The following is a 12,109-nucleotide window of genomic DNA, read 5'->3' on the forward strand; positions in this document are numbered from 1 at the left end:
ATTCCCACCTAGCCTTTTGAATTTCTCTGTACAAGGACTCCCCCCTGAGGCTTGAGGAGTCATAAGCATCACAACCCATAGCCATGCCTTAAAGAGCAACGAAATTCTGAGCATCAATTTACCATCAGTTCACCATTTCCAGACACAGTGGGTTCATTACTAGTTTGAGGCTGCTGACTCAGTACTGTTACTTGAGGACTCAGTCTTTGGAGCTCACTGGTGATTGGACCACAGTGTCCCACGTGGAGAGGGATGGGCTCAGTCACCTTGGACACCTCTGGTTTCCTCCATCTCCTGATTTCATCTGGGACTATCTAACAAGCAGGCATCAAGTAGCCACCTGACTTTAAATATAAAACAGCTGTCCTCAGCAGAGATGATCTTGTCCCATCAGGGGGCATTTGGAGATGCCTAGAGACCTTGTTGGTTGTCATGTCTGGGGTGGGGATGCTCCTGCTCTCCAGTGGGGAAAGGACAAGAATGCTCCCCTGTACTCATCCAACAGAGCACAGGGCCGCCCACCACAGCGTGGAATCCTCTGGCTCCAAGTGTCCACGATGCCGAGGCTGATACAAGTGGAAAATAAAATTTTAAATGTAGGGTGGGAGCAAAGAAAGAGGAAAGTGGTTTATAAGGGAACACTAATATATCACTTTTTTGTCACCCAGGAAAAAAAATAACCATTTTAACCTGTTATATGCAGACAACATTATGTATAAAATATTCAACAGGAGTCAACTTCAAGCAAAATTGGTTGCAAAAACCTGATTTGCTTCTCCCTTTTCCTGTATGAAATGTGTCTCTCCTGCTCTTAGTCCAACACAGAGAGATAATTTCAGATGAAAATTTGATGCTATAACAAGAAAGACCAAGAAGCAGTTTTAACAAAGAACAACTTACTAACTTTCCTCTGTTGAATGTTCTTTCTGGAGAAATGGAGTGCAGAGAGGGTTATTAGGAAATAAGACTAACAAGGAACTGAAGAAAGGATTATGAAAAGCATTTTGTTTTCTTGCGGTTAATTCCTTATCCAAAATTTAGGATACTGATAGGACTTCTCATTACAACCAAAATGTATGGCTGAAACACTTTGCTTCAACAAGTAATGCTAGAATAAGTAGAATATATTTTAGAGTCCTTTGAATTATTTTTCGTAGTTTTAATACTTTTTATCGTAATCTTTTCTTCTGACAAAGGACGAGAGATTTTTGTTCATAACCTTGTTCAGCAGCCTTATCATTTATGAAAGAATACTAATTCTAGGAGCGTATTAGAACTTGCTAAGTTTAAGCTGTTATCTTAAAGCCTAACAGAAACTGCAAGAACCATAGCCTTGAGTCATGTGAGGAGGCAGAGGAACCATCTCTGGCCACCTCTTGCCCTTTATCAAATGCCAGCCTGACTTCATTTGCCTCTTTGGTTTCCCACTGCAGAACTCAACAGCCCTGCTTCAGCACCCGGCTCAGAAAAGCAGAGCCCCATGGCCCAGCAGCACAGCCCCCTGGCCCAGCAGAGTCCTCTGGCCCAGCCCAGCCCAGCCCAGCCACCCCCAACAGTCCCATCGCCCAGCCAGCTCCGCCTCAGCCACTTCAGCCTCAAGGACATGAAAATAGGTAAAGTTTCCTGTGTTTTTTCTAATTTTGAATAGTGAGGGAAGTATAAGGAGAGAGTTTGGGACAGGACAGAACGCAGGCAGGAGAGAGATTTTCAAAAAGTAAAAATTACCACGTGCACCTTTGTGTGATTTTGAGATTGTGTATGTGTTATAAACATAGTTTCATTAGCAAATGTAGATGTCTGTCCTTCACAGTAAGAGAAGCTTTCCTGAGTAAACAGTGCATGATTGCAGATAAGTAAGGGGTTAGCTAGCTGAAGAGCACATTAAAGAGAGTAATATTTACAGTATTCAGTAGCATGCAGTAAGGCCCTTTGGCAGGAGGGAGCATGCAAGCATGAGGGAGGAAATAAAGCCAGTGTCAGGGGTGAGGGAGAGGGAGCATGGGTGGTGGGGACCCACCCTAAAGGGTCCTGTAGGCATGTTATAGATTCTGATCTTTATCTTAAGTGTAGCAAAGAGGTTTTTGGAGGATTTTAAGCTTAGGACTGACATCCTTGGATTAGCTTTGCAAGACTCTCTCTCAGTTGGCCCCTTAGAGAGCAGACTGGAGGCTGATCGAGATGAATGTGGTTAGATGTGGCTGCAATGTCCACCAAGTCGCTGATGGCCCAGAGAATAACAGTGGCATGGAGGGGGAAATGCTGAAGAATTTGTGAGCATGAATATAGGTTAGTGTTTTCACTGCATTTTACTTTATGTCCACCTACCAACAGTCTAATGAGATCCTTCCATCTCACATCATGAACAAATGTGATCAGGTACTATGAACTTCCATAATAAAAGGATGCCATAGAAAATCAATGCTGTCTTCCTATTGAGACTTGTGTGTAACAGGGAGCCTGAATTAGGTGGAGCCATTAAAGAAAGAGATGAGGACATGTTCCCATGTTGTTTTCACCCTTTCAAAGGAGAAAAATAGAACAACCCACAGGAATATCTCTGAAAACAAAACCCTCACTGGTCCTTTTCGTGAACATCTGCTACCCATCTCCTGCCTCCCCTGTTAGTGAAGATGAAGTGAGACCCAGTTTTTGAGTCCCAGAACTCTCTAGGTTTATCACTCAGAATGTTGCAAAGCAAATATTTTCCCTGTGCCACAAGTGTTCTTTCCATGAAGCCCAGTCCTATTCTGATTTCTCCCATTTCCTTTCTTAGAGAAGTAAATGTCTGTTGTCCTCTGCTGTTTATGGTTTTAATATAGCCCAGAGAAGAACAAAGACTAAGCCCCAAAGAGTAAATGATACAGAGGCAAGAATCCAAGAGTCCATAAGAGGAGTATGTCCTGGGTGCCTCGGTAATAAGTCCCTGATGTGCTTGCTTTCACCATGTATGCTTTGGACAGATCACACTGACTTTCCCCAGGATTCATTTTAGACTTGGGAGGAGGGATCCAAGTGCTCCTGCAGTTCCTGAGCCAGCATCAGACGCCCCTGCTTCTTGGCTCTGCCTCTGTCAGTTAGCTTCCCAGACACAATTTCATCTTCCCTTTGTGGATTAGACTTTGCTGGAATCAGGCTCTTACTTCTGGCCTGGGGGTGGATAATCTCATTGCTGGAGTGTAATAGTTCAGCAGGGAGAATGGCGCTGGGGAGAGGCCACTGCCCTGTCCCCATCAGCTACTAGTTACAACAGGGACTCAGCCCTTGTCACAGAAACAGCAGCCTTTGGATGTTTGTTTGTTTTTTGCCTGACTTCAGGATAAAATATTTCCTAACTCTGGGATTAACAGGTTGATCCAATTTGTTTTATAGATTACTAACAGATTTACCCAGGATTCTTAGCTGTTTTTGCTTCGGTAACATTAAATGTCTGGAATGTGCTCATTCCAATTCCAGGGCCCTTTTCCTGAGACTCACGTTTCCTGGCTTAACGTTTTGATTGCCAGTAGGTGGATCTTTTCCAAATGAATGAAATAATTCTAAAATCTCACAGAACCGTTTTTCTAGAACCATTTTTCTAGGTTCATTTCAAGATGTTCATGGTATCAGAGAGAAACTCTGCCTTTTTCTAGATCAGGCTACAGATGTCTGCAAGGCAACTTGTATGCCAAACACAGTATGAATTTCCTATTAGTTCGTTTGTACAAGTGCCCACCTCCATGTCAAATTGAGCCAGTTTCCATGTTAAAGTGTGATAAAATAAAATGACAATCTGCTTGCAAATTTTCTTATATGAGTTAGAAGAAGTGAATATTTTACCCTGTCTTATTTACTCTTGAATTGGCTTTCTCCTGACATGCTGCACACCTCTATTCACTTCTCTCTTAACATCCTTTTGGTGTGTGCTCAGGAAACAAAATAATTTTGATAGAAGCAAAACATTGCTGAAGGAGAAGCATTTTTTGAAAACAGTGAAGAGCCCTTGTGTAATATATTCAAAAACTAAGTATAAATAGCAGAGTTCACCTTCCCAGCAAAAGCAATCATTATTTACATGTCTTAAATATCAAGGTCAGTGGAAAGCATTAGAAATTGACTTCTTTCAGAGACTTTGTACACTCGATGCTGAAGACTGGAAGCAATTCTTGAAAGACCCACATGTGGCAAAATCCCACCATAATATCCCCTACCACATGAGCAGCATTTTTTGATTCTGGAACTTATACCATAAAATTCTCCTAGAATTTACCATTAGCAATCTGGTTTTATCATCTCTAAAGTCTCTTTAATAATGTAATTAGTAGCTACAAAGAGTTATACTAGTATACAACCTACAAAGGTTTTCCTTTCATAAGTAAGGGAACTACCATCAGTAAGAGAAATATCAATAACCTCAAATATGCAGATGACACCACCCTTATGGCAGAAAGCAAAGAAGAACTAAAGAACCTCTTGATGAAAGTGAAAGAGGAGAGTGAAAAAGTTGACTTAAAGCTCAACATTCAGAAAACTAAGATCATGGCATTCGGTCCCATCACTTCATGGTAAATAGATGGGGAAACAATGGAAACAGTAACAGACTTTATTTTGGGGGGGCTCCAAAATCACTGCAGATGGTGACAGCAGCCATGAAATTAAAAGACACTTGTTTCTTGGAAGAAAAGCTATGACCAACCTAGAGAGCATATTAAAAAGCAGAGACATTACTTGCCAACGAAGGTCTGTCTAGTCAAAGCTATGGTTTTTCCAGTAGTTATGTATGGATGTGAGAGTTGGTCTATAAAGAAAGCTGAAAGCCAAAGAACTGATGCTTTTGAACTGTGGTGTTGGAGAAGACTCTTGAGAGTCCTTTGGACAGCAAGGAGATACAACCAGTCCATCCTTAAAGGAAATCAGTCCTGAATATTCATTGGAAGGACTGATGCTAAAGCTGAAACTCCAATACTTCAGCCACCTGATGTGAAGAACTGACTCATTTGAAAAGACCCTGATGCTGGGAAAGATTGAAGGTGGGAGGAGAAGGGGACAGCAGAGGATGAGATGGTTGGATGGCATCACCGACTCAATGGACATGAGTTTGAATAAGCTCCAGGAACTGATGAAGGACAGGGAAGGCTGATGTGCTGCAGTCCATGGTGTCACAAAGAGTCAGACATGACTGGGCGACTGAACTGAACTGAAGTAAGGGAACTCTTAAGAGACTTTGAAAAATAATAATAATAATCCTGAATTTTCCTTAAAATAAACTGTTTTACAAATTCACAGTAACAACTTTTGCCCTAACTGTTATGTTGTTCACTTAAAAGTTAGCAATACTCATAAAAATTTGTGTATTTTTCTTATTAGAGAATTCTTCAGTTGTTGTTCAATGTAAAATCCTGACACATGGCACTGTCGAATGAAGTTTGAATGCTGAGAGGCAGGCTTGGATGACAGCTGTTACAAGTTCTAACTGTCCCTATTTCTAGGCTCCGGGGAGACTCTTAACATTTCACCCTCTTTTGCTGTACTTCATGACACATCTGGTTGGAAAGGAAGCTCATAATGGATATTTCATACCAGCACCACAGCGATAATGAAAATAAAGTGACTGTGCTGTAGCTTGAAACAATGTGACATCTAAACCACCAAGCAAACAATTTCTAGAAAAGAACCAACACCCGCCAACGAATGTCACCATCTAATTCCTTTTGTTTAATTCATGCATTTGCATAGTTAAGTGTCTTTTTCAAAGCTTCTTTTAAATAATTATGTTCTCAGCATGCACACTCTCAGTAGGTGAGTGGACAGCTTGCTGAAGTATAAAGCAAAGCCTGAATTATGCATCTGGCAAAAGGAAAGTGTCACTTCTGTTAGTTAAGTAACTAATGGGAACTACTTAACCCTTTATTAAAGTAACTGCATTGCTAACCCCCTTCAAAGCCCCAAATAAAAACACATCTACTGCCATTTACAGTCAGTGTGTCCTCAACAAATCTTAGATTACACTAATGGCAGTTGTTCAGGTGAGACATTCTTTAAAATGTTTAATACTCATCAGACCATAAGTCAGTAAAAAACAAATAAAACCAGAACTCATCTAGTCTTAGATGGTGAGAGGTAAAAATTCTGCTGGTTTGAACCCATTTCCCTGAGACATTTGAGTTTTTCCTTGTTGCTAAACATTTTCTCAAATCCTCCATATTAATTCTAGATAAAATTATTATTATACAGAATGTATTTTTTAATCGACCTATATCCCTAAGTAACTCATTATGTAGAACACTGTTCTGGCAATTGGCAATGAACTATGGAGTTCTGTAGCCTCTATACATGGTAATAATTTTTTTGCTTTATCTCATTAATGATCCCATAATGGTAGGCATTGACTGCTTTAGCCCTTTTGGGACCTGGAAACTCCTCATTTTAGAGCAAGTTGAATCTACAAAACAGAACTAAAAAACTAGTTTTGGCCTCTTTTGCCAAAAAGTCAAACACGACTGAGCTGAACTGAACAGTGACTTTCTCCCTGATTTGTAGTTAGTGATTATACTTTACTTTCACTCCTTTAACCTCTGTAAGATACTAAAAATTCTGCAAGCTAACAGGTTAAACTAACCTTTAATTAGATATTTGTAGGGCTTCACTGGTGTCTCAGATGGTAAATAATCTACCTGCAGTGCAGGAGACCTGGGTTCGATCCCTAAGTTGTGAAGATCCCCTGGAGGAGGGCGTGGCAACCCTCTCCAGTATTCTTGCCTGGAGAATCCTTGTGGACAGAGGAGCCTGGTGGTCTACAATGGGGTCACAAAGAGTCAGACACGACTCAGAGACTAAGCACACAGCACAGGGTATTTAGAGATCACTTAAATTGTGTTTTCATGAAGTAATGAATGCTGTGTATGTGTGAGAGAGAGAGAGAAAGAAAAATTCAAAGGGTTTACTGATGTTAATTCAGACTGCTGTTTGGGTACATATAGTTAAGTATGTGAGTTAAGCTGCAGTGGCACAGCTTTTAAATAGCCAAGTCAAAGAAGGTGATCCACGAGTCCTTTTTCACAAAGTTCTGATTGACCATCACTTTTACTTTGATTTCTTAAGCGGCCAAGTGAAAAGTATATAATATGGCATTTGTCAAAGATTTTAAAATAATGCTTATCATTTATTTAATCTTCTTGTAATCCTGAATATGCAAAAGAACCACCAAGAGGTATGGCCTGTACATGCTTGGAGGTCCTAAGGTCATTCTAATCTCTTTAGAATCCTGAGATACCAAAGCAAGTATCATTTCCATTCATTTGGTTACAGGTCAGAAGTAAAAGCGAGGCAAGATGTGAAACCAGACATCCGGCAGCCTCCATTCACGGACTACAGGCAGCCTCCACTGGACTACAGGCAGCCCCCAGGAGGGGACTACCCGCAGCCCCCACCCGTGGACTACAGGCAGCCTCCGCTCCTGGACTACAGGCAGCCTCCCCAGACACCAGGCAGTTCCCGCTGTCAGACTACAGGCAGCCCCAGGTACCTCAAAGACCCCACCATGTTTGTTTCATTTTTCTAATCAGCAGACCTATAATTCTCACACAAACACACGCAACTCTGGTGCATTTATTTATGGTGCTCAGCAGCAGTGAATGAGAAAATTCAGAGAGATAATACCACTGAGGCCTATGTGCAATAGTTACATGTTTTCCACGTAAATGGATAAGAACTAAAGTCCACACGCTACGCAGCAGTTCTTTTAATGACCAAGGAAACTGTTCTGATCTGCTCAAACCTTTTGAATGTTGTCTTGAAGACAGATTACTCCTCATGATATCTTGTCAGTTGGATCCCAGTAACTATGAGAGAGAACAGAGGGACTGACCGCAGAAGCTTCTCTGATATTAAACAATTGTTTATTCCATTTCTCCGCAACCCCAAAGGATTTTGATTATTTCACTGTGGACATGGAGAAAGGAGCCAAAGGATTTGGATTCAGCATTCATGGAGGAAGGGAGTACAAAATGGATTTGTATGTGCTGAGATTAGCAGAAGATGGGCCAGCAATAAGGAATGGAAGGATGAGGGTAAGAATGTTCTCTTTTTATAGAATTGCTTAATTCTGAAAGAAATGCCTATTGTGGTATTGATTCAGTGCTAAAGCCCACTATTAAGCAAACTGACTTGATGTACATGTTGCCTTCTTTCCATTTCACAGTCCAGTATTCTAAAGGTTTGGCCAAACATTGTTTGAGACTTATCTCTCATTTTCTTTCTAATGGCTTCTAATTGACAACTCTCAGTATGATGGTTTACATATATGTTTCTCTAAAAAGCAAATTAAAGAAAATGGACAAAGTAAACAAGTCTAAGAGATACCTTGAAATGCAAATGTGGCTCCATAATCTTTTGTGTGGTTTGAGGATTTGAGATTGAATCTTTTGAAATTTATTTTTAGCATCGTGTTTTTTTCTTCACATGGTTTTGTTTTTCTTTGGAAATATTTCTTTTGAGTTGACTGACTTTGGGTTTGATATTGGGCAAAAAGAAGCAGGAGAAAGGGGGATGAAGCTTCTTGGATACATGTTGCCCTTAAAATGGTAGCAGCCAAAAATTTTCCAGTTAGAGTGTAAGTTAAGGGTAGATTTTTAATATAATAGTTACTTTGAGGCATCTAGTTGATGCATAACAAAGCAGCACTTGCTAGAAGTATAGCACATTAGTCAGTCTCTCTCTATAAAATGTCATCCAGGAAGCACACAATAAAGGTTAGTTATTATAAGTAAAATCTAGAATCATTCTTGTCCTCCCCCCTTGCCCTTTAAGTTAATACAGAAAAGCTGTGGTTCCTGGGTTCTAGAGCCTCAGATTCTTCTACTGTTTTACCAACCAATTGCTCCTGGCAATGGAATGAACCTGTTATTCCTGCCACCAGGTCTGCCATTTCTGTAGTCTCATTTTCGAGTCAGTGAATCATCCACAGTGCAAAAGTAGAAAGAGCAAATGTGTCTATTTTTCTCCCTTCCTTCACAATCCTTTGACATCTGGGGAGTCTCCAGGGGATTTGAACCCAGGCAAGGCTGACTGCAGAGAATAACAGCCCCTGCCCTGATTTAGCCCCAACCTCCTCTTAACATCCTCTGCGTGTGGTTTTAGGATCAGTCTCTACCTGGTTTCTTGGCTCCCAGCTTCCCTAAACAGAAGGGCACTTCCTTAACATGCTGCAAAGCCAACTCACAAGTTGTTCAATAGAACGAAATTAATCTCTGCAGTGCAGATGAACACAACACAGCGCAGAAGCCGTGAGTGAAATGACCAGAGCTCCGTGAGAGAGGACCGCCCCACCACCGGCCCATGCCTGGATTTTAGAGTTGTGGGCTGCAAAAGGTGGCCACATTTTATAACAAATGGTCTAGTTGACTTTTCAATATATTCAGTTCTCCCAAGGCATAGAAGCCTAAATATAGAAGCACTCTTACATAAAATGAATATTCTTTCTTACAGAATTTAAACCAGAGCAGTAGTTCTCTGCTGTGTGGTCCCCTGGCATCAGCTTCCCTGAGAGGGGCAGGTTAGTTAGCAACACAACATGGAGCCGCATCTCCTGGATGCGCATCTCAGGGCCACTGAATCAGAAACTCTAGGACTGAGGCCACCAGGCTGTGTTCGTGCGATCCGTCTCCCGATGATTCTGGTACAAGGTGACGTTTGAGAACCGCTGAGCTAGAGGGAAGCTGTGGCGACATAGGTACGGCACAGCGAGGATGTGTGTGACCCAGGCTGTCTTCATTCCACCTGGATCCTGTCCAGGGAGCTTTCCATTCTGTCCCCCTGCTTTACCTCAGGTCTCTAAAGCCATGTAAACACAGATTTAGAATTCTGTAGACAGGTGCTCAATTTTATGAAAGATGTTTTTCTTCTGGCAGGTGATAAAAATGAGTCTCTACCTGGGTTTCAAAAAATGGTACTTTCACTCCTTGTCAACGATTATAAAAATCAGCAGTATTTCCTCATTTTCGGTGTCATTTTTATATAGCAACGTATTCTTCCTGTGTACAAGCTGTCCAAAAAGAAGTTATTACGGCCAGTTTTAGATATTATGAGTGTTTATTTTGGACTACTATATACATATATATTTCTAACATTTAATTCTCAAGGAAAACAAGTCACTTGAGAGTCATGGAAATTCTGTGGATCAGATTTTACTGGTTGATTTTATCTCTGATCTTTAAAACAAGGCTAGGACTTGTCAGGGATGAATGGATGACTTTTTTCTGCTGTTACGGTTATACTTAATATTCAGACATTTTGGTGTTTTTTTTTTACTTATGGATTCTTATAGCACCAACAGAGAACTTGTCTAGGGTGACAAACTCCATGTCAGGGAAGGAAACTACTTCACCATATAAGTTCAGAAGTACTTGTATTAGCTGCTTTGAATTTGATAAATATTTTGTATCTGCAAAATTAAAGGTCAGCAATTGTTCTTGATCATAGCACATAATTAATTCAGATTTTATTTTCATGTTTGGTATCAAATTTCATCACTTAAAGCTAATATTTTCTACCTTCATTAGTATTTACTAATTAGCAATAATGTTTATTTCACAGATATGTTTAAATTATTTCAGCAAGGAACAGGATAGATTAATATTTGCACAACTCAGTGGTTTGATTATTTTTTTGTTTGTTTGATTACTTTAAAATCATGGATAAACTGGATAACATATAGGTTACCAATATGGGAATTTAATAATAAAAGTAGTTAGGAATTCATTTTTCATCTTACTATAAAATCCCCCTTTTATATCACTGTTGCCCAGATCTATGTCTGTGTATATATGAATCTGGGCAATAGTGGTAAGAAATACATGGAGAAAAGGGAACCCTCTTACACTGTTGGTGGGAATGCAAACTAGTATAGCCACTATGGAAAACAGTGTGGAGATTTCTTAAAACACTGGAAATAGAACTGCCATATGACCCAGCAATCCCACTTCTGGGCATACACACTGAGGAAACCAGATCTGAAAGAGACACGTGCACCCCAATGTTCATCGCAGCACTGTTTATAATAGCCAGGACATGGAAGCAACCTAGATGCCCATCAGCAGACGAATGGATAAGGAAGCTGTGGTACATATACACCATGGAATATTACTCAGCCATTAAAAAGAATTCATTTGAATCAGTTCTAATGAGATGGATGAAACTGGAGCCCATTATACAGAGTGAAGTAAGCCAGAAAGATAAAGACCAATACAGTATACTAACGCATATATATGGAATTTTAGAAAGATGGTAACGATAACCCTATATGCAAAACAGAAAAAGAGACACAGAAGTACAGAACAGAATTTTGGACTCTGTGGGAGAAGGCGAGGGTGGGATGTTTCGAATGAACAGCATTGAAACATGTATATTATCTATGGTGAAACAGATCACCAGCCCAGGCTGGATGCATGAGACAAGTGCTCGGGCCTGGTGCACTGGGAAGACCCAGAGGAATCGGGTGGAGAGGGAGGTGGGAGGGGGGATAGGGATGGGGAATACATGTAAATCCATGGCTGATTCATGTCAGTGTATGACAAAAACCACTACAATATTTTAAAGTAATTAGCCTCCAACTAGTAAAAATAAATGGAAAAAAAAAATAATAAGTTCAAGACAGGAAGCTAGCACAAATTTTTCCCAACCTTTAAACCAGTCAGTCATCTTTCTCCTTGTTAATTGTGATTTCTTCACCTTCATTCTTAATGCATTATTGACTAAACATGCTCTTTGTGATCAAGTAATCTTGGAACACTGTAAAGCTGCCCCCACCTTTTTTGTGATCAGAAATAGAAGGGAAAGTCAGGAAGTATCTGATAATAGCAGGGTGTCTTAGATTAAACTTAGTACAGTAAAATTGCCCAACTCAGAATTACTACACAAGAGCCAGGTGATTCTGAAAAATCATTTCATGTAACAGTTAATGAATTTCTGTGCCTGAGAATTAGGGCTGTAACACTACTTTTGAACACTGAGTTAATGCACAGGTGTTAGCCTCTGAACCTGAGGCTTTTCCTGGGTGTTTTATGTTAGGCTTGCTTGTAGGACAGTCGTGGTTTGTGGAGGTTAGTAGTACAGGACTTTGCTGAGATTACAGAGA

General features: G+C 40.4%; 1 protein-coding gene across 1 annotated transcript in view; it reads left to right on the forward strand.

Annotated features, from left to right (window-relative positions):
- The window catches only part of MAGI2 (membrane associated guanylate kinase, WW and PDZ domain containing 2), a 1,406,679-nt gene that overhangs the window by 1,295,584 nt on the left and 98,986 nt on the right, over positions 1-12,109 (forward strand). The window contains 5 exon segments of the mRNA XM_043462935.1: positions 1,434-1,522; positions 1,525-1,613; positions 7,285-7,445; positions 7,448-7,497; positions 7,902-8,045. Of these exon segments, the coding sequence (XP_043318870.1) occupies positions 1,434-1,522; positions 1,525-1,613; positions 7,285-7,445; positions 7,448-7,497; positions 7,902-8,045 (533 nt within the window).

The sequence above is a fragment of the Cervus canadensis genome, chromosome 3, assembly GCF_019320065.1.
Source record: "Cervus canadensis isolate Bull #8, Minnesota chromosome 3, ASM1932006v1, whole genome shotgun sequence".
NCBI lineage: Eukaryota > Metazoa > Chordata > Mammalia > Artiodactyla > Cervidae > Cervus > Cervus canadensis.